At 51.9% G+C, this 27,617-nt stretch overlaps 1 protein-coding gene across 1 annotated transcript; it reads right to left on the bottom strand.

Annotated features, from left to right (window-relative positions):
* Positions 1-1,457: 1,457 nt before the first annotated feature.
* Positions 1,458-27,617, bottom strand: LOC100905351 (serine/threonine-protein phosphatase 2A 56 kDa regulatory subunit gamma isoform). Its single transcript, XM_018640933.1, has 11 exons — positions 27,485-27,617; positions 25,728-25,757; positions 11,874-12,177; positions 9,426-9,608; positions 9,122-9,272; positions 8,343-8,646; positions 8,012-8,164; positions 7,677-7,883; positions 7,249-7,482; positions 1,676-1,771; positions 1,458-1,538 (listed from the first exon to the last, which is right to left on the bottom strand). The coding sequence occupies exons 2-11, from the start codon at positions 25,746-25,748 to the stop codon at positions 1,494-1,496; spliced, it is 1,698 nt and encodes a 565-aa protein (XP_018496449.1). The 5' UTR covers positions 25,749-25,757; positions 27,485-27,617; the 3' UTR covers positions 1,458-1,493.

Below are 27,617 nucleotides of genomic sequence, written 5' to 3'. Positions count from 1 at the left end.
TTCCGGGTTCCGACCCGGTCAGACACTTTTCCTGGATAAAGCCATCCGACTTTTCTGTATCATTCCAATTTTTTCACTGCTTCGTGATTTTTCGGCCAAGAATCGGCATAGAGGGAAGATATACCCCGATGGAGTCTTTCGACTCGTCCGCCTTCTCTATTATGAAAGGAACTGTTCAAGGCCTGTCGAGCTCTGATGCAGATATCGATTGCCGAGTTTCAGTGCGACGATATCTGGAGCTCCGGAAAATCTGCCTGAAAGACTTCTTGCAGATCTGCTTCACGAAAAAATGCCCTTTTTCGCCACCTAAAGTAAGAACGTGTTTATTCACGTAGTTTCATATAAATCTGACAGGTTCCGCGTTCCATTTCTTTGCAAACCTCTGATGCATTCTAGGTCCAACTCCGGCTCGTTTCGCTGCACTCTCGCTGGTTTGCTGGCTGTCTCCTGTCTCTTCCAGTTCATTGAACTCAGAAACTCACTGACAAGGGTAGGCTCAGATCGATCTAGCTCAAGAAGAATCATCACTCAATAACAGTTTCGGGTATCACCATAAGGGGAATTGCCATCATTGAAATATCATAGGTATTAATAATTATAATAATAATGCTCAGAGTTGTTTATGTACACTTCGCCATGTACGGGCTCCGGAACTCTCCCGATGCTGCTCGTCATTCCTGGGCCCTGATGCTCAGTATCTCCTTTCCGTTTCCCTCGGCTGACCAAATTCTTTCGAAGTAGGCGAATCCGGATCAGCTATTTAACTTGAGTGGGCCGGAATCCAGACAACGCTTGTTGGGTCTCCGAACTTATGGGTAGAGTACTCTTACGCCGCATCAGCTGTTTACTGACGCTAGTGTCTGCGATTCCGCTGCTACCACCGTTGCCATTGCCACCACCGCCTCCTGGCTGTCCCGTCAGCTCCAATTGCTGTAACACGGTGCGTCAGGATGCAAACTCAAAAACATAGACAAAACCTACAACTCAATGAAAATCAACGATCAAGCGAGCCAGTGATGAGCTCCATTCCAGCTTTCAAGAATATCGTTCAAGCATCTCTTCAATGAGCTGCCCATTCGGGTCTTTTCGAAATACATGGGGAGAGCGAAATACGATCGAACGTTTGACCGGTAGGGAGCTCAGGTTGGGGTTCCAAGACGGATTCGATTTACTTTCGGATAATTCTGGCAAGCTTCAGGTAGTGAGGGGAAAGGAATGTGGTCTCAACGAGCGGACTGGGGATTCGAAGCGAGCGGAAAACCGGAAAGTTGGAGAAGCTCCCATTCGAGAATTGAGTTTTCCGGAACTCATTCTTAAGTTCGCCGCACCTTGATTCCTCTCTCCATGAGAACACGAACTTCCGTAACTCCGATCGAAATCGACGGATCAAGGAACTATAGGCGGTCTGGCGTAGAATGAATCTGTCATTCAGAGCTTCGCGTATTTCCGGCAAACAATCGTGACTTTCGAACTTAACACAGAGTCTGTCTTCGTTAAGAGGGGGAGTCGGAGGCGGCTGTGCGCCCCAGAAAACGAGCCTGGAAGAGGGAGTGCGATGCTTGGGAAAACACTAGCGAAGGCTGAATCGAAACAATGGAAAACGGAAAGGAGAGGCAGAATCCAATGAAGGTGCAACCTACAGAAAAACCTAAGCATGAAAATAAGTCTACGCTACCTGGAGCTTGGCGGCGAGGAGGTCGTGCAACGGTGTTCCAGGCTCGGTGGTCAGCAACTGGGCTTGCATGTCGAGCTCTGGCGCCAGGGCGTCAAACTGAAATCAGAACAACATGCTCACTATGCCAAGTTCTGCACAACAGCTTCCCAAACTCGTTCCTTCACTTCAGTCATGGGTTGGATTGAGTTATTATCGCGGGCAAAAACAGAAACGAACAGATTCAAGGTGAAGAAATCAGGTGTATTTTATCATTCCGCTATCAGAAACGCTGTACACGGGGTCTTTCTTATTCTGCTGTGGTGTATTAGGGATGAGCGCGTAGTCAACGTGAAAGGAGTTTTCCGGTAGAATGAACGCACTGGGAACTCAATGAGATTGACAAGGAACCAACGAGTCCGCCGTCTAAGCCTGGCTCGTGGGTGGCTCTCACGGGGGATTCTGATTAACCCTGAATCCGGAGGCATTTTCATAGCTGAACAAGACTAGCGGAGTGGCGTTCGATAAGCGTCTCGGGTTTCGTTAGTGTATTACTTCAAACTCATGGAGCGATCACATGAACGGCTCGAGTCCGGTCCGTCGCATCATAACAGCTTACCGGTGGGCCCTCGACGCTGCGCTACAAATCTTCCTGCGTGAACACTATCGATCGATGTCATAGAACAAATAACGCACGGATGACTCGATTTTACCTCTTCATGGCGGGCAGACAATCAGATGTGTACATTTTTTCCCTGCGCGATCGAGATAGTGATAATAACAATGATATGATTGAAATGGATAATTTTCTCTTTCCAGGACCATTCGACCATTCCAAGATTCGACCAGATCTGGTGCCCACCGAAAAAACTGAACACGCGATAGCTGTCTCTCCGTGGGGTGGAGGGGAGGGGCGAGAATAGTGAATCGCTCTCACAAGGCCGCTGTCGAGCAAACTCGCTTGGAAAAAACCTCAGAATGATGTCCGATCCGAAGCTCCTCGTGGACTGCGGTCTTCTAATCGGTCTGCGCGAGGAGGAACGCGGCCGACTTGGGAAGGAATAAAAATATGCCATCGAATCATCGTGGGACCATCCGGTATTTATTTCCTTATTTCTTATTGCGTCACCAACATCCCGACAATCCAGCTCCGCACTGTTTCCGGGTTTTACTCATTTGCCCCGGTATCCTGATAAATGTCGTCTCCATCATCATGATTATATCCAGCAGAATCGATACCAGTTCAGAGAGTACCATCATCATCGTCGTACTGAGGTTTCGTCCCTGTTTTCGTAACCTGTATCATGAATTTAATGATCACGGAGCATGACTCGATGGGAAGAATCGGGTTGCTGTTTTACAGGAGCGACGACGCTCAAGGCCAGGACCGTTCGGGCTACTCTGACTTTTTATCTCATATAGTCTCAGTCAGGATCGAGAAGCTGATCCCGAGAAACTCCCTCCCGTCAATAATTCGAAGCTTACCTACGTAAAATAGTAGTCGCTCGCAATATCACTCGCTACAGAAATTATTCCGCCTAATGAGTAGAGGAGATGAAGAACGTCACACAGGGTTTCTTGACATTGCTCTCCGCATACTCGCGTGGCAGTCGGCTTGCCGCGCCGTCAAAAATCGAGAATGTGATCCCCAACAAAACCTGGATCGTGTTCCCCGAAAACTTCAATTTGTCTCCAATCTCGTGCACTAAACCTCGCTGACTCTCGGAAGCCTCGCTCCCCCTGCCGCTCGACAACGACCCAGCTCTCGAACTTCCTCGAAGTCTCCGACGCGTTCTTAAACGCTCAGACAATCATTCTGGTCATGGTCAATCAATCATTCATCCGCCCAATTGGAGACGCCCGTCCCATCGTCGAAGTTCCCCGTCATCGACTCACCATCGCGTTGAATAAAGGATAAGGGTTCATCATTTCACGAAAAACAGGTCTTCGAAGTCGAGGGTGCTGGAGTTCGCTTGGTAGGTTTCTTTGTTTGGAGATTTATATTTTTTTTTGTATATACAGAGTTTCTTACACCGTTCGTGTGCCTAGCCTAACTAGCCCTCGAGAAGTTGATGTATCCGATTTGAGAGGATTTCAAGACACGCCAATGGAGCGCCGGCTCCCCGGATATGTTTCCCAGCCGAATCCAAATGAAATGAATCTAGGGATTCAATCGTCTTTCAAGTGTTCCCGGCACGGCGCTCGACAGCCGTATCGTACCAGTCGCCATGAAATTTCCTTCTGGCACTACCCAACCCGCAACTTGGTCCTACTTGCCCCGGGGATCCCTTTACGGGGCTCCGACAACCTTCCGCAGATGGACGGGACAGAAATGGAGTCTGTCAGTTTTCCTCTCGTTTAAACGCGTTTCTCTTACATCGGTAGCTGATCTCCAAGTAAGCAAAACAGCAGACAAGCGGTACAGAGAATTCACTTGGTGCCCCAAGCTCCGAACAACATAGTCCTCGATTCATCGCTTTGCACGTTTTTTTTTCTTCTTGCCGCTTGTGATCAAATAAATAGTTAATAGGTTGCGCTGACTCCTCAGATAGTCGCTCTGAATGCTCATCCATCTGGTTCTCTCACATCTACCGTAAGTATATGTTATTTCCTGTGGGTTGGTAAATTTCATCTATTTATTCATCTTGAGATATTGACTCCCACCTCGGTCACCCAGGCTCGTTCTGTTTGTCGTCACTAAGTGTTCATAATAATAATTGTTGTAATATTAATAATATTATTTATAAGGCGATGGTGACTATGACTCACAATGATAACAATCATCATCATGACCATTTTCACCATCACGCCTACCGCCGACGTTGCCATTGTTCATACGGTCGTCGGCGACCCAGACATCGGTCATCGCGAGAATTCCTCATCGTCGTCATGCTCATCAAGATTCGGTGTAATTTTTCCAGGCTGGCTCCCAGCGCAATCCTCGAGATTTCCTTCTCGGTTTTCAACTTCGGTCAGTCTTTCTTGGTTTCTTGCTGTTTGTTGTTCTTGTATCCCTCCGTATATACACTCCAGAAGTCTCGTTGTATCATCTTTTTTTTCATAAAGACTTGACAATAGGACAAGGGGATATAGTTGCTGACAACTTGTCCGAAGTATGATGATCGATTTACTTCGATCAAAAGCTGAACTTACGCCGTCACTGATTCTCAATCGTGTCACGTCTCATGGTACATAATCATATTGTGTGTCTTCCATCGATCTACCGATGTTCGTATATCGAGTTTTCATTTTTTTTCCTTATGCTTACGCTCGCTTGACCATGGGAGCCTCCGCTCCGATCTGCTCAATGCGAATGGCAATCAAGGGAATAACACGTCTGAGAGTGTGACTAAGTGTGAGGATTGTTCCGAAAAGGGCTCTAAGCCGAAGTACTCAACCCCGTCATGCACACAGAATCCCGTATAACCGGGACCTTCAAGCATTGGAACACCGAGTCTCTTTCATTCCCAGCTCAGCCTAAGTTTGTCCGTCTCCTCGCTCCCGTGAGGTCTTCCACACGAATGCCTGTCCCCGTTCTGTACCGATGCGGAGGGAGATCGAGTGCTTGGGTTACATCGGAAGATAATAACAGCATGGGAAAAACTGAACTGTCTTTCTGGCCGATTCACGAGGAGCGATTATCCGCCTCGGAGCTACCTCTTTTCCGCCTGCCCGGATCGATTCAATAACAGAGTGAAATCAATGATAGTCCCCACCTGTCGAACCGGACAGCCAACGAAGATCTTGTTTTATGCCGCATACCACGTCCTCTCCGGGGGATCCATCCCTTGCTCTTGCTCAATTTGATGAGATCGGCGCCAGGATCGTCGACAGATCCGTCGTGTTCCACCGCTGCTCGAGCGCAGGGAGTGGAATTCTCGAAGCTCGGAACTTATGCGAGGGAACTTCCCACCATCAGCCAAGTCGAAGTCAATAACAGGATCATCATAGATCAGAACGACGGCTGACTCACGATGACGAGGACAACCGCGAACTACGCTCCCGACAGACCTGCCTGGACGGGCTGATAAGCATAGAGCTCATTAAAGCCCGCCGCGCGCTCTCATGTATTCCGTCTAAACGTGCCTTGTAGCGGGCGTGGGAAATAGAGAAGGGGAATCGGAGCGCCCAGAGAACAAGGGAAGACGATGAGACAGACGGAGTAGTTGAAAAAACTGCGAGAGAAAAGTCGGTGAGGCTAAGCGGGAACATTGGGGCAGGTAGAGACGCAGACTTGCTACGTTCCATGAACTTATAACGATGCGTTATAAGTTGAGCTGCTGATTTCAGTCAGCCCGCACCGGGCTATCCGAGAGAGAATCCGAAGAAGAGGTTCCGAGGGTCGAAGATGGATGCATGGGCGTTCTCTCCACGAGTTAATCGCTCCGGCTTTCGGATAACTGCGACGTGTCTGTTCGTGGGTAGGTTGCTCACTTGGTCGCCTGCTCTCACATAACTTCAGTCTGAATCTATTGCTGAATATACACCGAATAACAGAAGAAAGGAGGATCTCATTCCCCACCCTTTGATGGGGAGCCAGGCGCTGCCGATGACCGGATTCTTCCACGCTCGATGGTGAAACCAAGCCAATCGAGGAGGCAATGATTCCAAGTACAAGACTTCTAGATCAAGACTGCTCCGACGGATGCTGACTGAGATTGCTTAGAGGCTCGCCCAATCACATTCCCACCCAACGTCAGTGGAAACGTCTGTACAATGCTCGCTTCAAAAAATAAGATAAAATATTAAATAGAATCAAGCTTGCTGTCGCTCCATCGCTTGAACTCGTTCAAAGGTGAGCAGTGGCTAGATTTGGATCCTGATTATCCAGACGCTCGTTTCTTGGGAATTCCCAACAACATATTGAAATCAGGAGTCCGAACGCAACGTCTTCCAAAATGCGTCAAGGGAGAGTCACTGACATTTGTCGACAAGCGCCTCAGCGATCGTAACACGGAAGTGAGATCTGTCGACGACAGACGGGCAGGTCGAGCCATCGATCGACGCGAAGATGACAATTTCCCCTCATCAACCTCAGCATCCGTCGCACCTCGCTGTAATTCGAGTATCCGGGGGATCGATGAGAAGCACTCTATTCGATCAGCGAAGATTCCCTGATTTATTTAAGGTTTCCTGCGCTCCTCCTCGTGAACAATTTACGGAGGACAAGCCCATGATGGAGTACCGACGAGACTCAATGTAGGACGACTTGCTGGTTTCATGTATCAGATGTGTCCGAGTGCGTCTTCACCGGGAGGTTGCTGTGTGAATGTATACGCGGCGGAACAAGACTCCTCTTTCTGTTCCTGTCTGTCCGTCTTTCTGTCTGTTTCTTTGTTTGCTTGTCAATGTGCTTGTCTGTGTGGCCATTCGCAGGTCTGCTTTGTCAGTTTCTACCTAGTAAGATACTAATCCGACTTGTCTTCATCATCATCACCATTATCCGTCTCGCAGTTCTTCATCGTTATCATCATGATGGCGATCTCGACGATGATCATCATCATACTTCTAACACAGCTAATGAATATTTTTCGCTTTCTCTCTTCATCACGTTGGAGGAAATTCGAGCGAACGTTGCCTTCTTAACCGGCACCCACCTGCGGGTTCTGAATCGCCATCTGCTGGACTCTTTGCCAGAATTCTTGACGCTGTTTTTCCTTCGTTTCGTCCAGGCCGCTCTCCTCCTCAAACTTTTTCACGCATTCGTTAAATAGAGTCTGGTTGATCTCCATGAACTGGCGCATGGCTCCGTAGATGAGTCCGTAAATCGTCTTGTTCCAGTGACTCTCCCGGTTCTTGTACAGTGCAGGGAACATAATCGGCAGAATTTCCTTCGAACAGATAGCAGGTTAGTACTCGGAACGACACTCGCCGAGAGGGAATGGCGCGTGATTGAGGTCAGTTGCCGCTCGTATTCTCTTCAGAAGGAAATTCCTCCCTGCCCTAATGAATGGTACATGACGATTCGTGACTTCAGTGCGATGACGCTGACAAGGTCGATTCTTCTAAGGGCATTTTGACTTACTTGCACATTATCAGAAATGAGAGACATGATGTACTCATTGTTGCAGTAGTAGAGTGCACGTTCAGCCACCTGGAAGTGCGGGGAGCTAACGCAACGCGCCAACTGCTTAAACAGAGGCACCTGAATCTTCTGGAATTCAGCGGGCTCGATGACGTCAAGGATTTCCTCAAGTTCGTTGAGAAACATGACTTCCTTTGGACTATGCACCTAGAAAAACCAATTTATCTCTCAGGCCGTGGATTTCGCGGGAATGCGGCGAGAGGCGACGCGGAGGGCATGAGAATGGCGAACAATAAAACACTCGGAGCTATCGGTTAGCGAGAGATCGCTTCTACCTTGGGCCAGAATTTGAGCAGCGACAAGATGACTGGCTTGGTGAGGGAAGGGTCCTTTTCAAGGAACTGCACGACGCAATACGCGAGTTGCGGATGGTAAACCGAGAGCGATTTGACCTTGTGCAGAGGCATCAACACCTTCAGGAGGAATACCTGGCGGGACAGAGAATTATAGTCAGTGATATTCCTACTCCATTGAGACCGCTGTCGATCACCCATCGCGTCGCGAGTTCCGACGGAGGTCTCGACTCGGCACGCGATCTAGCTTGACCTTCCAGCTCGCCGAAAATCACGGAGCAGGCCGCTCAAAAGAACCTCCGTACGGGCGCACCTTATGTTCTTCCTTCAAAGGAAGAGCGAAGCCGTTGATGATAGAGCCCAAGATCTCGAGCAACTCGGCGACGCCGTTATGCCGCTCCGTTTCGTAGATGAAACGGTAGAAAATGTTGTTGATCTGTTTGCGGATGTAGCCTCGCAATGAGAGGAATTTTCCGTAGATACGATGCAGGGTCGTTTTGAGGAAATCTCGTTCACGTGGGTCCTCGCTGTCGAACAGCTCCAGTAGTTGCAAGACGAATCGGTGGTCAATATATTTCTTGGCGATATTAGGTTGGAAATTTGCTGATTCAAGAAACCTGCAAAGAAAGGCTCTTTTTCATTAAGGCTGCCGTTCTTGTAGGTTTCTCTTTCGCTCGTAAATCGGAAACATCTTTCTCCCTTCTCCCTTCCATCGTTAGCAACCGAGCGGGTGTAAAACCTCGACGCCATAAACTCAACGAGTCTTGCGGAGTTCTACTTCGGCTCCCAGATTTTACTCTTCTCGCTGCTGCCGCCACCGGTCTGACATTGCCAAGTTCTAGATCCGCGGCACGCACCACATTCGACTCGGAGGTGTACCGGGTGCACTTCGATGAAAAGCTCGATCGTGCAGAACTGGACAGGCGGGACTGCAGCCCACTGTCAACATCGAGCAACGGCGATATCGAGGATACGAAAACTCGTGACAGAGCAAGGAGAACGCAGCTCGATTCGAGGGAGACGAGGAAAAAACACTAATATGTCAGATGAAGAGAGCGCCTGCCGCTCATCGAGTCGGAGAAGCACACTTGCCTCAGAAAGAGTTCGTATACGAGCTGAAGATGCGGCCAGGCTGCTTCTAGAGTTGGTTCATCCTCTTCTGGGTCAAACTCCGCGCCATTCGGATTGCTCGAAGGGGGTAGGGTGCGGAACACGTTTGTTGCAAACATGCGCGTGATTTCACCTGTCGACACAAATATTCATTATTGGTATGTGCCATGGAAGTCGGGAAAAGGGAATCTCTAGATAAGGCTATAAGACATTTCAGCTTGAGCGAGCAAGTGTTTATACAGATATTGCAGAGCTCGGCCGAGCGGATAATGAAGTTTAGACTTACCGTATACAGGTTCGGTTATGGCGCCCCGTTGAGAGCTCAAATACTCGAGCATCTCGTGGAGGGCGGCTCGTTTTACTTCTTTCCATTTAATATCTGATAACGGATCCGATACGAAGTCGAAGATAACGCAACACTGCTGCATCTTTTTGATGAGAAGACTCTCACGTTCCTCGGGCGGGGCATCTGCAATGGAGTCGTTGATTTTCAGACGAGAATCCCAGAGGGTGATTCCCACCGAATTAGCAAGAATCGGTGAGGCGGAGGCACGAACACAAAGAGACTCATTGGATCATTCCTGGTATACTGGTGTCTTGGAGTGGCCGAAGGCATCGGATGGGGATAGAGTAATCACGGGGAAAAAGACTTTTCCGAAAAACATCGATTCGCGAGAATGAGCGGAAATCCCTGTCGCTGCATCGATATACTCTTGAAGGCTTCCTCCTCTGATTCTTTGGCTTTCGAGCCAACCAGCCGGCGAGCGAGCCTCAGCTTTTCGAGGACGCGGTCGTTTACCGCAAGAGATGAGTTTAGCGCTCCAAATCGCACCGGAACTTGATACACTGTATATTTCGCTATCTAGTCTTGTGTCCCGAAAATCCTTCACACGTCAAATCGTATCATGAATCATGAATCGACCGATGCCGATATGACCGGGTGTCACGAATCATCCGTCTCGTTTTGGACAAGAGCCAATTCCGGCCAATAACGGATATTAAACAATTGGAATGTTTAAACCTCGGAGATTTGCGTATTAGCAAACGCGCTCGAATCGGTGTGAGGAGAAACTTTTTTCTCCGCCTCGGTTCACGGCTAGCTCACCGGGCCTGGTAGGGGAGCGAAGAGAAAGGAAATCTCCGTGGAGCTGTCAAAGTTCGCCGTCTGGCGCTCTCCCACCGAATCTTGTCAACGACCATCTTATCGCCTCGACAAGCGGAACGACTGTAATCAATCATCAATGAGTTTTATCTCATCGAGCGCGGACCGACAATCTACGTGAGAATGGAATCGTACGCCAGGACGAATCTGCTCGGGAAGCGAACTCCTTGTTGTACCACGCTGCCCAAGCCACGGGTCGGCTGCGACAATTTCGACAATCGTCACGAACATGAATAAGTATTGTAAATTGCGGCCACGGCATCCGAAAAGGAGCCGCAGCTTGTCGCGAGTGCGGCAGATCATCCCTGACATGTCAGCCAGAGAAATGATCCGCCGAGCTCGACGTAGACGGCAGTCACCGAACTCCGTACCTAGGTGTCAGGATGCATGTTATTCGATTGGCTGCTGCGCCTAGTCTCGAGAGGAAATATTTTTATGACACGACAGTGGTCTGACGTAGAGGTAAGCCCGTTAGTCAAATGACACTCGATCCCTTTTCGCAGCAAAGAGTGAAACTCTCTTACTCAAAACCTTCTCCTGTCCAAGGACAGAGGTTTTTCCACTTGTTTTCGCTCCTCCGATCTCGGTTCATTTGATTTTCGGGCGCGGGACTTCCGATGATCACTCGCGTCCGTGTTTGATCTTTGGGTGTGACGTCTCCGACGCAGAGACGGAGAGCTTCCGATTGTTTGTCCAACACAGCGATTTCCCTCCGAGGACGTGCGATTTCGCCAGGCAGGGGATCCGATACCAAACTCGACAGACTCAACGAGATCCATACGACCCGGCTGCGTCGAGAGCTGACTTGACCTATTTCCAATGTATTCGAAAAGCTCAAGATGGTGGTCTTTCGATAAGGTCGGTCGACGGCACCGGTCACAACTTCGCTTAATCGTCGTCTTCGGCTCCTCGTCGGATGCTGCTGACCGAGATTGTTCTCCGGCTTCTTATTAGCCGGCACGAACGAGTTCTGAGCCGTCGTCTAAATACCGACATAAACACGAGACTTACGCTGAGAGCGGGACCTTCGCTTCGAGCCGATCCAAGGCTAGCGTGAAGCTAAAACTAGCAAACGGAATGATCACAAAAATCCCCAACATTTCGAGGATATTAATCCCGCAGTTTCGATGGTGGTCATTATCTTTCCCGACATCGACCCGTGAAGGCAGCGTGGACAGTCCCGTGGGCAAATCCACGCAGACCGGGCGGCCAGAGAAGAGAATCGACATCATTATCAAGCGGTCCGTGGCTCGCGCGACGATTTCCAGGAACAGATACTACGGAGGGGTCTCGTTGGAGCGAAGCGACACATCGATGACTTCGCCCGAGTCATTCATTGCCCTAATCAGAAAATCAATAACATGCGCGTGCCGGAGCATACGATTTCGCCTCCTGCCACGAATCTACGAAGTCCGGACCCAGATCACGTCAATGATTGTGCTAGGACTTTGACACCTCCGACACCCAGTCGGAGAGGGGGCATATATGCTACAACGCGTATGCATGCCCACCAGCTTATGCCGAACTAAAATGAAGGAGGAAACGAAGAAGGAAAGTCTAATCCACACTCACCTTTGATTATGGGTAGATCCACGAGCTCTCTATTGGTGGTAAGGTTGAATCGCGACGAACTTTGTCTGCGTTCCCTCTTGACGTGGGTGGGGGACGTGTTTCCCCCAGAAGCGTCCCGTGGGTTCGTAGAACCGGAGCCGGCCAAGGGTGCACCCCCTAGACCTCTCTCTCCGTTTGCGTATTTTTTCACTCCACCACCTCCTCCAACTACACTTCCCGTCGCGGGTAGACTTCCAGGTGGAGCCAGACCTCCGGTTTTATTGTCCTTCATTTCGAGTCCAGCTTTTGATGAATACGACGAAATCTGTTGAAAAAGGAAACTTTCTAGACACTCCAATTCACAGATCATGGTGCCACCGATGTCTCCTCGATCTCGGCTTCAGTAGCAGAAGATAGCGATGATTGGGGAGATCTCCCGCACAGAACTCTCCCGAAGGGGATTGGAGTTCACTTTCGCGATCTGGTTTTCCAGGGGCGCTCACTGAGCATGGTTCCGGGATCGATCGACACCGCGCGTCAAGGGTTTCGGCCTCGCGTTTTCAGATTCCTCGGATCGCGCACCGCACACGCGGAGCTGTCCTCTACGAACACGAAAAAACTTGGAATTCACGCAAACTCCAGTCGATTAGCAGATGCTATAATTTGCCGCGGGACGCCGCCTCCAACGCGCTGAACGCTGTCACCGGCGACGTCGTCGTTACCGCCGCGATGTTTGACGTTGCTACCGGTTTTGTCATGGGTTGAGCATCATCGCACATGATAGTGCGTCCTTTTGCGTGGGACCCTCGTTCCAACAACCCGTTCGTTAGTCGGCGATCGTCGAGGCGGTTGCTCAGTCAATCGTTCCGACATACAGTCAATAATAATCCACTGTTGCTCCCAGGGTGAGGTCACGCGTCACAGCAACGGTCGAGGTCGATGGATAAGTTTTAAAACACTTGTTCGCGCAACATGTTAACACAACAGGCGTGAACATCGATTTCCAACCGCTACCGCGAGCCAAGTTTCGAGTCGGCTGTCCGGCTATCAATCCAGTCGGCGGGTCTATTGCTAGGTCGGCAGGCGGGAGGGCTGGCCGGCTGGCTCACTCCTTTGTTTGTCTACGGGTCTCTCTCAGTCTGGCTAGGTAGCTTTAGAATTCCTCTCGTGTTCGGCTGGAGCAGCCCTGGCTCGAAAGAGCGCCCGGGAGAGTGGGAATATTTCGATGCGAGCACACTACGCCGGTCGACCATTCAGAGAGCCAAAGTGTCAAAGCAGCGTGCCTTTGAGACGCCTCTACGCAAAAGCTCGAGACGGCAGAGGTCGCGTCGACGGCTGGCCTCCACGTAACGACGGAGTCTAGCTGCCTACGAACGAGGACAGGCGCACAGACGAGCGCTCATACGTCGGTGTGTCTCTCACGCTATTAGTTCCTCCTTGTCGCCGTTCTGTGGTCGCCGGCGCCTCGAACGGCAACAGCGCTATCAAAGCACTACTCCACTGATCCCAGAGCTCAAAAATCCCACCCATAAAATCTTTCGCGACAACCACGAACGCGGGTTTATCGAGTTCGGCCGACGCCGTCATTTTTACAACATCAGCTCAACCACCGAACGGCTGATTTCACACGCAGGGTTGATATTATGTAGAAATACGTGCACGACTGCACGTGAGCACGTGAGCCTTACGCAACCAAGGGCCATTCACGGACCGCATTATCGAACGGCTTCGTATGCACGACGTGGTCGACACGAGCGGATTCGACGCCGGAAGCGGTCGTGCGGACGGATGGCTAATTGGGACAAATTCGAAATTGACGCAGACTTCATTTCTTGACTGGCGACACTTTCGCCACAGCCGGAGCACGTCTCGTAGATCGCAGCTGACGCTACAGGAAATAGCATTGGCCGATCGTGTTAGCGCGAGTGTCATTATTCGTTTCGCTCATTCATTCAATCAGTCTCCACGCTATAGCAACCACGTCGGCGCCACTGGTGGTGGCTTCGAAATTACTGTGTCGAGTATCGGTATTATCACATAGAAGTAGTCGAAGCGGTGGCGACAACGAAAGTGGCGCGGTCGACGAGGAGGCAGCAGCAGCTACTACGCTCGATCTCGCCGATGGCGCTGCGTTCCGAACGCATCCGACGGGAATCTCATATTCTCCACCGAATTTAGATTGGCTCTATATTTAGCCAATAATACACTGAAGGGCTCTCTCGGCCGCCGCACCGACAGCTCATCAGAAACAACATACGCCCGCAGCAGCCCCCGTGGCGGCTTCCGCCGCTTAACCCGCTTTGCTCCAACTTACTACTACATTGCTAGTAGCTGTTACAGTGTGGTTTAAAACAGTTTTTGGAATATGGTCTTTCATCGTATCGCGTCACTTCGAATCAATATCTTTTCGCGGGGATTCATGGGAAGCGGCAATTTTCGTATCCTGGTGATCGGATTTTTTCAACCGCGCAGAATCCACAGCTAATATCCAGTAGTTCCCTCGATGGACCGGTCATCGGGGATTTTTACGATCATCCATAAAAGCCTCACAGAGCGATTGGGCCGTCTCGATTGGACACCTCATCGCCGCGGACGTTGTTGCGTATTTGTCGAATCCCGTTCTTCTGTACTCCTTCTTACCCGTTTCCGAAGTTCGTCCAAAAAAAGCATTGGTTAGATGTGAGTAGGTGACGCGAGACTCAACGACAGCTCGAACGACTGTATTGACGGAATAGGAGTCTGGCGCATGGGCGGACGGCGAGAGGCTCAGTGCAGGCCATTATATCCGATATATCCATACCAATCGGTCATCGATGCGTTAACCCTTGGGGGTGGGGCAGGGGAGGAGGGGGAGGGGCGGGGGAGAGATTCTTTTCGCCCAGTCATCTATTCGTCGCACTAAACAAAAGAGCACTGTAGCTAACGAGCGGATCCGTTTGTCCTTCCGGACAAATGCCCCTCCATTCGATGAAGATCCCGCACGTCGTCTTCGTGGGCCACCCACATCGTCAGCGACAACGTTTCGTTGATGATGCCGAAATGTCCTGATTGACACATTCTGTCTGGTCCTGATTGCGAACCGGCGATGACCGCACTCGACGAAAGCCAAACAGTGACCTCAGGGTATCTTCCCTATCGACAAGTGCTGCGCGATGAGCTTGGAGTCACACGGACAGCTTCCACTACTCGCTCTGAGACAATGTCAGTCAAGATGAACAACTGTTGCATGCCATGGAAGCAAGCGCTTCCGAGAGATGATATGCTTCGCATAAATTTGCTGGTCTACTGCCGGAATACGAAGTCATACGTGACAGTCGGGGAGCTACGTCAATCCACTGGTTTCAATGATTACATGAGTTACATAAATTGATCGATTGACGCGCTTCCTCAACCAGACCGAAACCGGAATCCATACCTGACACCTACAAACTCACTCGATACGGCTCACATCACGCGTCTTGAAGAGCACTTCCGATCAACTTCTACCTTCGCGACCGCCTGAGCTCGATCGGAAGGCTTCCGTTTCTAAAGCTCGAAGAACAAGCGTCTTTCGATTAGGATTCCGTTCACGGAATCTTTTTGGAAGAACCGGGATTCGGCAACAATCCTTGCGGCATACCATCGTCCAGGTCGCGCCGGCTGCGGAATTTCGCTACGCAATGCGAAAAGACAGTGCAGGCCCTCCGTACGATGAATCGAAATATTCTTCATTGCATTCGTTTGCTCTTATAGAGTGTATAATCTCTTCCGGGTCTGTTTCGATTCGACCGCGGCGAGCGATGTCGATGGCTTATTTCAGGGTTATCATCTCCAACCCTCACACATCTTCTGGGGACACCGCAGCCGACGGGTCTTTACTGACTAATGCTAGCCGCTTCCAGATTCGAAGGAAGCTCACTCTCCTGTTCGGGCTCGACGTCGCAACGATACAAGTTTTTCTATCTGTGTATTCGTCTGTCTGTCAGAAATCTTAAGCCGCCCCTCCGGAAACGCGCCATGCTGACGAATAAATCGCCTCTCCAGCCGGGATTGGACTATACGGTGCAGCAGCAATAAAAGTGACGATTGAACACCCAATCGAGCCTCAATGCATAATGCCCCAATGGTGTCCCAAGACGTTTCTGGCGACAGGTGCGCCGTGACCCACCGCTCTGTTTGCTCGTGGCAGTCGAAGCCGGGATCGCTTGACAATAGAGGAAGATTCACCATTAGTCTATTCTCATCCCACCTCCCTAATGAACTTGCCGAAGTGAAATCACCTTGAGGAAATCCCCGGATTCCATGCGAGTTGGAAGCAGGGATCGCTCATGGATCTTCGGAATATTCAAAAGAGTATTCCACGATGTCCGTCAGAAACCCTAATTCTCGGACACCATTCCGTAGAACCGATCCATGAGGAATCGAACCTTTATTTTCAGTCAGGCGTATTCGATGTCGCCGCGAGTCTTTGATTCGACGAAGTGACGGATAGAACAAATGACTAGGCGACATCGATCGCATGAACGCTCCGATAGGTAAACGACTAATCCATTATACGCTCGCCGGCTCCACATGGGAGTGAGGGAGTTGTTGGGCATTCCAAGGTGTTCTGCTTCGCTCGTTGCATGCGGCTCTTCCCTCTTTTGTCAGCGGTTCCACAGAGCTTCAACAGAATGCAGGCGCTAGCTCGCTTGATCCACACGGGAGACGTAAGCGATTCTGTAACCCGACCCTCCAAGGACGTCCTCTGGACGCAGTTGCCCGAGAAACTGAGCACTCGCTCGCTCGCCTGTTTGGCTAACTGACAGGCTGAGTCAGTGAGTGGAAGCCCGCACGCGCTCCCAGCCAGCCACCCATCCTCTTGCCTCCCGACTCGCCAACCATTCATTCGGGCTGATGACATGGAAGCCAGAACTCTTTCTGACAATGGAGCAACGCCGTGAGAGTCCAACAGAGCGACAGGCAAAAGTTATCACAGGCGGAAGGGAAAAGTGAACCCCTGGACTTCGTGTCTACTCGAGAATTTGAGTAACTCCCGCTCCCATCTATAATCGCAACGCTTCCTCGTTCAGGCGGGCCGTTCGGATGACCAGCTGGGGTCATCATAGACGTGCTCGACTGGAGTTGAAAACGTCGACGGGAGGGGTTTAGTCGAACTCCATCAACACGTTGGCTTTAAGGATTTGGTGAAGTATTTCGCCCTTAGAAGTCAGCGGCGAGTCGCCTTTCGGCGACGATGCCGTCCAAGCACGTCAACAAACGAGCTGTACGAACGAACGAACCGGCGAACGTGGCTGTTGTTGTCGTCGTCGTCGCCGTTACAGTCGCCCTTCTCGTCGAGTGTGGGTTGCTCGCTGGCTCGCTCGCGAGCTAGCTTCGTCTTCTAGCGTACGACGGAAAGTGCAAAGGCAGACGAATGAGTGCCGGGTCACCCCAAGAATCCTGGACGCATCGTAAGATGCATGCCCGTCCGCGAGATGAAGATCTATATATGGAAACGCGCAAAATCATCCGTTCCGAATAGAAACACCATCAAACACGTCATTGTGTCCTTTGGACTCGAGCGGGAAAAAGTAATTTTGGTGATACCACTGATGATGACAGTCACCCTGAAATCGATGATAAGCGATTCGGAACAGCGCCGAGCCATTGGCGGCTACTGAGCCGAAACTCCGAGAGGGTTGTGGAGGCTGCACTCGACTCAGGAACCCCTCAGACCGCTACGGGCGGCGGGAGGTTTTTTTCAACGAAAAGTTACCGCCGGCGTTCCGGTAGCTGACTAATATTGGAAGCACTCGAAACAGAGGATGACGCTTACGTAATGCGTTTGCGCTCGCGCGCGCGAGCCTGAACGAGCTTCGTTCCTGGATAAACGCAAATTCGCGAATTCGAACTCAGCGTTGAATAGTGAACTAGGTCTCCTTGCCCTTTATTCTACGCTGATCTCCGAAAACAGACTCGCCCTTCGCGGTGCGATCCGAGCCAGTCTATACCACAGTAGGGTACGGTGTTGTATATCAGTCAGATATATAGTGTACCTGCACCGTCCGGAGGATCTGTAGGAGCTGCACGCTCGGTCTCATATCCTGTGCGCTTCCGTTGGTCGACGTCGTCGACGTTGCCACTATTCTTGGTGCCAGAGGCGTCGTCGAAGACGACAACCGGGAGTTGCTGCTGCTCGCGGTGGTTCTCAAAGGGAGCAGAAGCTTCGGCTCATTACTCCGCTCCATCGGAGAAAATGAGCCGAGCGAAGCCACTCCGTTCCTCATTCCGACCATCTTTGGTGGTGTTCCTTTTGTTCGAGCCCTCCCTTGAACTGGTGCTCAAATTCCTCGTTCAGTCCTCGGCGACGTCGTTGAGGATGTAGACGTCGAGAAATCCGCCGGAAGACACTCTAACTACTATTCGAGTTGACCTTCATCGCACTCCACATCACATGCACGAGCGTGTCACCACACTGGCATCACCGCATCGGCTGCAAGCGCAGAGTCCGACTCGGAGCGTTCTCGGTTTATTCTTCTTTTTCCGCAACTGTGCGTTGCGCTCAAGTGACGGTATCGTCGCGGCAGCAGCGGCGGCGGCGGCAAGGCTCTGCAATCAGTAGGCCGCGTAGGCGGTGGTGGCAAGGGTCCGACCCTTCGGCACCAAGTCGTGGAAGGCGCCAGACACAAATACACTCACACCGGTACGTCTTCTGTGCCCTTCTGTATGGCTTAGCATCTTTCCGATAGGCAGGGAGGCAGGAGGGCAGGCGGGCAGGCAGTCCGGCGAGCGGGCGGGCAGACGGGGAGCGCGTCCATACACTGTTTGCCGTCGTCGGTACGTTCGTGAAGAAACAAACAGAGGAGCCTGATCGAGCGGGCGATCGGACGGATCGTCCCAACGACTAGCCTACTAAGTGCAGGTGTGCATCTGCACGACACGGATCGTCATCGGTCGAACGCCCTAGCGAGAACTTAACGAGTTACCGAATATATCAGAATACGACCGACTTGAGTCCCCTACGTCCCGATATCGCTCCATCTCTCCCGTCACCGCTGTCTTGATCTGAGCGTAAAAAAACGCACATACATAGTTCTTGTCGAACATAGCGCTCCCGGTTTTTTTTCGAACGCCACGCGCGTCCCGGAATCGGATCAGCCGGCTTTATGTCGGTCTAACAGGATGAGAGCAAGGAAGGGAACGACATCAAAGACAGGGGGGATTAGCGGAGGAAGAAGAAAGTAGATTCGCGGGGAAGCTCTCTCTAGAGGATCTGAGGTCGATCGGAACGTGGATGATGCGATGGTGCGTGGCCGTTTCATGGGATTCGCCTTCATTGGTCCTTCCAGGGCGTCCATCGACACGATACTAGTCGAGTCCCGAGCGTCGGAACTCGGAACGATCGAGTGAGGCTGCGTACTACTTACATTCAGACAACAAGCTCGCGAGCCTACCGACAAACAAAGCCTCGACGTAATCGATAGGGCTTCCAAGTTCATAAACATCATCGGAACATAATAAGCCTTTCGGCGGATAGAGATTGGGGAGGGGGGAAACCGAGGGAGTCGGGGAAAGACCCGGTAATACTGATGGGGACGAAAACCGTGCACGTAAGCGGATCTAGTGCAGATGTTATTGTCGATTGTGTGCCATTGGGAGGTTCCTGGCTGGCACGTCTCGCAAGCCTCGAACGAGGAATACTTTCGAATTTGCGCATATGTATAATATCCCCGCGTGCACATCGGAGAAGTGATTCGTCATCGGGGCTAAGTAAACCACATGTCAAAGGACGAACCTCCCGACTACTGGAATGATACGAGTCCCGCACCAACCCCCTCCTCCCTCAATGGATATTATTTGGAGTCGACGGTTACGAGTTCCGAATGTCTCGGGAGCGAAGTCATTCCCGAGTCGTCCCCGAGTGGATTACATGACCTGCTTTTCCGGTCCCCAGCGATCCTCTGCAAGGAGTGGGCTAGCTCGCCTGAGACCAGTCAACACTATCGATCCTCGGTGATGAGGAAGGGATGCGGCGGCATCGCATCGATTGGTGTCTATACTGGGGTCATCACTCACAAAGGAGGCTGAACATGTGGCTGGCAGTCTCCCGAGTGCTTCGAGTGGAAAACTTGCAAGCGTCATGTTGTCTCAGACAGGGAAGCAAGCAGCAGCAGCAGCGTCGTCGCAATCACCCACCCGGAAAGACCGACTCGTAAGTCGCGGCTTCGTCCGGTCGAGTCGTCGTATTTAAGCGTCTCCTCAGTTGAGGGACGCCCATATCTTGAAGAGACTGTACAAAAATACTCGGGATGGGATTACAGGAGGCTTCTCAGCAATGGCAGCCTAGAAAAACGTATCCGTATGTCTGGGTCGTTTCTACAAACGAGGGCAGCGAATGGCACTCGCAGAGAGTCAAAGGCCGATTCCGTGGCGTGAGGAAACCCCGAGCTCCAGAGTCGGTCTCGGGGGACCAAACTCGCGGAAGTTGTCGCTGGCGCAGCTCTCCCTCATCGGCGACGATTCAGCCGTTCGCTGGGATCTGCTGGTCAGCTTGCCCATCCTGAGCCGCAGGAATCCAACGACCGAGTAGAAGAAACTGAACTTGATCTGGATCGTTCATCCGGAAAGAACGGTCCGCATCAACGGGCGAGAGCACGTCAAAAGAACCTTTTCGGAGTCTGAGCGGAACTTGGCACAGGAAGAGACCTTTTCTCTTCAGCCTTGGAGTACCGCTCAATAGGTACAGGACACCTAGAGGACCTCCCCCCCAGGCTCGCCGGTCGCCGGGAGCGACGGGGATATATCCGAGCCCTCGTGAGCCCTGCCCGGTAATGAGTCCCTTATCTGTTGCCCCCGCAATTCTCGAAAGCTCGACACGGCTGTCTTTGAGACAAATTCCCAGCTATTCTGAATTCCGTATTCCATTGCTAGGAATTGACTCGCGTCCTCGGGTTGTGATGCACCGTCTGAAGGGACTCCTCTCCGGCGATTTCCGCGAACCACACAGGCAAGCAGTAAATCTTCACTATTGGAAACTTCCGGGCCTCCCGCTTCATGCTCCATGAGTTTCGACTTCGATCGAGCTCGGCGCCGAAAACGACTTCTGGGAGAACTCGATCGATTTCAGCGCAATCCCATTACACGAGGCTCTCTCTATGGTCAGCCTTGAGGAACAAGGTCTCGACGAAAACCTTTCTCGGAGAGGTCTCGCGTCGCCTCGGCTCCACCTGAATTCACTAATCAAGGGATTCAGCTTTTGGACGAACGAAGAAAAAATACACGACAAAGGCTGTCTCTTGACTTCGACGGTTGCCGAAGTTCTCCCCTCCTTCTCCTGACTGAAAATTCACCAGTTTTTCTCGCTCGCCACCACAATTCGAGTTCGTGCGATTCCCAAGAAATAGGGAACGTCCTCGTGGGGGATCACCGAGGGGTCTTTCGGCGAATCGAAGCATGATTGCGCTTCTGGGTCAGAGCGAAAGAATTTATTCCTCACAGAGATTTACTCGTCACAGTTCCCAGCGGAGGAGCCATCGCTCATCGAACACGGGAGCAGGAATAGCATTTGACTCGGGAGCTCTGTGTCCTCTTCGAGAAATTTTCTATCCACGCGGAGGCTCAGCTAGCCGGTAGAACCCATAGTTTCAATTAATGCGGAGAAGTGATTACGTGTCGAGCGGAAACCATCGCGGATGGAAGCTCACAATTGTTCCAGCATTGAGGAGCAGAGTTCTCCCATCAGGTTGAGCTCGGCCAGAGGATATGCCGCGACGTGAACATGTTGCGAGCGTGTGACGGTGACCAGCGAGTGATAAAGAATCAGAAATAGGCATCAACGCCTTCTTTGCAGCTGACTTCGATTCAAGTGTAGGAGCGAGCCGGGAGTGAGAAGCTGCGATCTACGGTGCCTCATGAGAGAATGAAGGAGGATTTCTCTCTATGAGGGCGAGAAAGAGACTGCATTTAATCAGATACAATCAAAAGTATCCAAAGAGAGCTCCACGCATATCCAAGTGAGCGATCTCGGCGACGTGATGACGGTCACTCGAAAGAAAGAAATAACGACGGGACGATCGCGGGGGCAGCTCTCAACACGTGCTGCTTCCCGTCTCGGCTCGCTGAGAAATTCGGAGAAAGCACTCGTTCGTGCCAGTACGCATCTATTGCCTCTCCAATCATAGAGCCACATCCAATCTTCTGTCAGATACGTCTCGTGAATGCCTTCCGAGCGTCACGTACGCGGACTGCTTCCCTCGAGCCGAGAACCGAGAAGATCAGCCATGAAAAACAGGTAGATCCGGCCGCGAATTTCGTTCTGAATGCTCCCAAGCGAGTCGAGAAACTCGATCGACACAACTAATGCTAAGGAGGAAATTGTTCAACGCGGTCGCGAATCCTCGAGTTCGTCATTCCGAGAGGACGCGCCGAGCGCGATTGAGGGAGCTGACACTTCACCCGAATATTCAAGTTGATTCAACCGCTTGAAATCCAGGTTTTCAACAATTGTCGAATCGGTTTTCTCGGACGCGCAGGATGCCTCCGCCTTCCGCGTATAGGAAATGCGTCCTCCTGATTAGAGCTCGACTCCTAGGCAGGACTCGCAGAAGATAAACGGCTCAGGCTGCCAGAAGGATCGATCGGGAAAACGGATAGCCGCCAGGACTGATTGATTGGAAAAGGTAGGCGCATGAGATGACGTTTGAAACTTCCGCGACAAGGAGTTGTCGCGCGGGTCGTTCCGTTGTTGGGTGGAAACGCGCAAGCAAGGGGTTTTCAAATGAGATCCTCTGGGAGCTCAGGTCCGTGCCGCTCCTGCCCAACTTCGCTCGAAACGGCTGTCCGGATCGAGAAATCGATACCAGCAATAGAGACTTGATGCAGAATCCATCCTGAATTTAGTGATGCAATTACTAAGAACCAGAAGCTGCCTGGAAACTCTTCTGAACCAGGACCGATTTGGGATGGGCTCATGCAGGGAGATCAGTAAACGATCTGATTCCTCCGTGTCTGGAGGCTGGCCCTGAACTCGACGCTCGTCAACGCATTGCCTTCGCTGCTCACAACGCTCAGCTTCTCCCGTTAGTCCAACCGAGTTGTGCAAGTTCGTCATGACAAGGAGGAGTCAAGTCGAGCTGACAGTATGGTTTGTCTCGTCGCCGTTGTTGTCATCGTCGCGGTTCTCGTCAGACCGAGTTGGCACAGCGCGAGAGATTTTAGTGCCGCAGCTAATTTTAGACGGAGCTATACACGGATGGACGGACCTTCTTCTCGCCCTCGCTGCAGCCGGTGAGCCGTCGGGTTTCTCGGTGGAGCTTCTAAAGGAATCGCGCTACGAGCCCGTGTCCGGAAGCCAGTGCTCGTCAGCTCTCGGCAAGAGCGGCGGCTATCACATGCTTTGAGTCTCACATGGAAGCCTCATTGGGTCTTCACAGTAATTAGGAAAAGTGTCTGGAACCACTGGCCCGGCGGAACCTCATTAAAACGAAGTCGCGGATCATATCTCACCGCAGGAGAATGGAAACCGGAAATTACGTCGACGGCTGCCCCTCGTAATCGAGCTCGATTCCGATCCGTGGATTCCAGGGTGGGGGAACGACGCACAGAGTGGAACGAGGAGCGGGTAGGATTCCGAAAAGACCAACGGGGATTAGCTCTTTCCCGAATCTTCTACTTCCCAAATCGAGCCAAGGGTACGAGTCGCGTCGTCGTTGACAAGCTTCACTTAGCTTTCCGTCGAGTGGGCTGCCGAATCGGGTTTGAGCTAAAAATCACCGCAGCAAAATGATCTGACCGGGCTCGTCCTGTCACAGAGAAGCTCGCGTCGGAATCTGCAAGTGCGAGGTCGTCTCTTGGCCTCCTGACACGGGAGTGTATGCACCGAGATGTTGAGGGGATCTGACCTCGCGCGGAGATTTTCCCGCTGACAGCCGCTCTGTGGCAGACTCGGATTCGCCGTGATCGATGACGGGCGAGTTCAAAATACAGGCATTGAGATTCACGCTCGATGGAGCCGCGTAGTTTTCTCTCACGCACATGAGAGCTTGCAATCGGGCGACGGGGCTCTCTCGATACCGAGTCGCTCTCAACCTCACCGATTTTCGACTCCGGTAACGCGGGTGGGAGTCACGAGGGGATTCCAGTCGCACCAATGAATCATCGGAATCTCAAGCGAGCAGCAGCATGAGAGCTACAGTTCCTTCCGATCCGGAATCATATTCCAATCCTCGACTGGAGCTTCTCAATGGAGTGTTTTTTTGGCAAGAGAGCCCCTGAGACGAGATCTCTTGATCCTCGCGGAGCTGCAATCGAGCAACCCTCGAGAGTCGCAATATGTCTCCGTCGGAACAATCTATAAAAATCGTATCGAGCTGTCTTTGCTCTATGAGCTGATCCAACTACTCTAGCGGAGCCGCAAAAAGTCTCATCCTGCATCCGAGCAGAACATGTGACGACCCACGGCGGCGGCTGCTGCTGCCAGCCGTGCTCGTTCCACAGGGAGGAAAAGCAAGCCGATTCACCATTACTAGTCAGTAGTAGTTGTGCTCTCTGGGACAGAGCAGCCGAAGCGAAGGGGGAACATCGACCACCAGCGATGCCGGGACGTAAGAAGAGGGGTGACCCATGATAGCGTCCAACGCGAATGACCCCGATTCGAGGGTTGGGGGTAAGGGGGGGGGAGAAGTTCCTCATGAAAGGCTCTCAGGTCGTCCGGGGCAAGGTCACCGACAGCTCTCTACAGATCTCCGAACAAGTTCCCTTATACGTACGCGTGAGTTCGTCCAACGTATCCAATGAACTTCAAGATGCTCCATCGGGGCACGCGAAACACAATACATCACGTCTCCGACAACGAGAGCACTGCGCAGCAAACCACGGTAATGCCCGATCTTAGCGGAACGCCACTAATCGAAATCCGCTGATAATTCGGGGAAAGAAGAATGATGAGTTCATACGGGAGAAATCAGGGTCAACGAGGAGCGTTTATTGTTCGTTCGGGATCATGTTTGCGCTTTTCCGTTTGCGACTCGCGACTTGCGTGACGAGCGTCTGCTCGACACGTGTCCACCATTGAAAGGCGTCAGCGGTGAACCAGAGTTCAGACTGGACGATTGCGTACGATGGAATAGAGATTCTTAGCTTGCAGTTCGCATGCATCTTCCATCGGAACACCTCGGATCCGGCCGTCGGCCTTAGCCTGCTTCTCCCATATTGCCGCTATCGTATCGAGATCGCAGCGGCGATCGAGAAAGAGGAGATCGTACGGACTGAAACTCGGGAAGTAACTGACACCGCGGCTATCGATGCTCGCTGACGCATTCTCCCTCCAGAGATCCACCAATCGTTGATCTATCTATCTATCAGTGCGACGAGAGTTTCCAGATGAGACTGGAGAGCAGCCAGATCCAGAATGCGCTTTCTCTTAATGAATGCCAGAGGCCGCTCGATTCCGGAGGTAGCGCTATCCCAGAATACGGCGCATGAACCTCCCATTCGATCGCTTGGTAACTCTCAGCCAGACCAACTTCTCCTCTAGCGAGAGAAAATCTCCCGATAGAGACTGGATCCTCGCTCTGATTAGTTTCCGGATCATCATGGTGGATTTCCTGTTCCTGGAACGATGGCCCAGCGGTGCACCGCAAGATCCGGGAGGCGCTTATCATTCGGAACTCAGACCGCCTAACCGCCACCTCCATGACTTGGATCCATAGTGACGGAGACTCCGGACAAGGGAGAAAGTCGAACGCAGATCGAGCTTCTCGTCCCTACGACCCGCTGTGGAACGCGGCTCCCACCGTACGCGTCGGCTTCTACACGACGAGAATTCAATCTCGAGCCTGTCATTCAAAAGCGCGCATTGTCAACCGGACAGCTCTCTCAGGTTAGAGCTCGGACAAAGAAAGTGAGATAACTTACATTTTTATCACCATGCTCCATGGCGATTTACTGAAAGAGAAAAAAAAACAAATTAATTTCCGAATCAATGTGAGGTTTCCTCTTCCAGCACAAATATCCTTCGAGGAAATTGAATCCAGAATCGTTCCGATTCCGCCTGCCTTTCAACCATTGATTTTCCGTACAATTTCACCCCTCTGCTCCCCTCGCGCGCACTGAGAGGGTGCACGCTGACGAAAAACGTCAAAACGGACTATCGCGCATCCTGAACATCTCACGCACGAAATCGCTCCCTTCCCCCCCCCCGGACTTGAGCCTAAGTCAGTTCATTCAGCCGTCTGTTCCCCATCTGATCTAACTCGGTCTATCGTCCGGGGGAGTTTTTCCAGAGGAAAACTTTCCCACCAAAAGTTTCCTCGATCAATTTCTTGGTCCCAGACCGCTCGCTCATCGATCAATCACTTCATCAGTCATTCAATCATTCGATCCGCATTGTCGATGCTTGTTACAATGTGTACACGATCAGAGGGATTTCCGGCGTGTGCAGAATCAATCCACGGTACCGCCGGATGATTCGTTTCTCCATTCGAGCGACTGATCGCTCGACCGTCTGCCGTCCGTCTGCCCGCCCGCCTGCAAGCCTGACAGCCTTGAGCAGCATTATCTTATTGTAGATTGACTGTAGATAACAAGAACGGACGGTTTGACGGACGCACAGACGAATAAACAGGCGACCGTACAAATAGATCAGCTCGGACAAACCGAAGCTCCGGCCGCAGACAGAGCGTCATGCGCCCGCTGTTTTTGTGAGTGAAAGACCAGCATCGAGTGAGGTCGTTGGCGACAACGAAACCGTTCGTTTGCAATAACGTATGGATAGCGTTTCACCGATGGCGTTTACCTCGTCCGACGAGAGAGCGAGCGAACTAGTGAGCGAGTTAGAGGCAGCAGGCAGGAAGGCGAAGCGTTCGGCCATCCAGCCGGCTTGCCGACGAAGTGCCGCTCGCTGGCACTAGATACGTCAGGAGGGTCAGCCGGAGGACGACGGCGCCGACTTTCTGCCCAAAAATCGCAATATCAACCGATGTTACTAAACTCCCCGATGCTTATTCGGTAGCAAAAGCGAAAATTTAACGACGGGCAAAGCAAGCAGACAACCAACCAGCCGCCAGCCACCATAGAGCCCACCGAGCGAGCGAGAAAGCGAGCGAGCGAACGAGCAGCCAAGCAAGCTAGCTGGAGGGCTGGCTGGCTGCTCAGCCAGCTAGCGGGCACGATGAGAGCCATTGATCGCGACTAGTCTGCCTCCAGCTCTCGGACGCGATCCGACATCGATAGCTCGACAACATGCCGAATCGGATAGCGGGGAAAACGAGCTCGATCTTCCGGCTGCTCAAGTCGTACCCTCACTACTTGTCGTGTAGGTCAAAGCCGCGGAGTGTCTGTCTGACGACGAACCCTCTACCTCGCTCGCTGGCTCGCTCGCGCTGCTTGACCCCGCAACGCTAACAAGTCGTCCGCGTGGACATCGCTGCTCACCGAGATCGAGAGCCGCGCTCGGGAGGAAAAACACGCAATGCAAACGAGCGGGCATCGACGAGCGACTTCACTCCCTCGAGCGAGATACGACACCCGACCGACCGATAGGCCATTTCAAAATAAACACATCGCCAGCCTTCGCATCGGCTCGTTTTCCTCGATAACGACCGGGAACGGACTCGGACCCCGCCGAAAACACGCGGACATTATCTACGAGCCTTCACTCTATCGATATACACCTGGATAGCGTTGATCCACTCGGAATTCTCGCCTTTCAAAGCACAATTGAGTTGCTGCACATCACTGGCCATCCAACCGAGCCACTATCCCTGTTCACTTCGTCTTTGTCGTCGTCGCCCCGCGCCCGTCAAC

The sequence above is a fragment of the Galendromus occidentalis genome, unplaced genomic scaffold (genome assembly GCF_000255335.2).
Source record: "Galendromus occidentalis unplaced genomic scaffold, Mocc_1.1 scf7180000077512, whole genome shotgun sequence".
Taxonomy (NCBI): Eukaryota; Metazoa; Arthropoda; class Arachnida; order Mesostigmata; family Phytoseiidae; genus Galendromus; species Galendromus occidentalis.
Note: the sequence above shows the minus strand (reverse complement) of the source record. Positions and strands in the feature narration are given on the sequence as shown.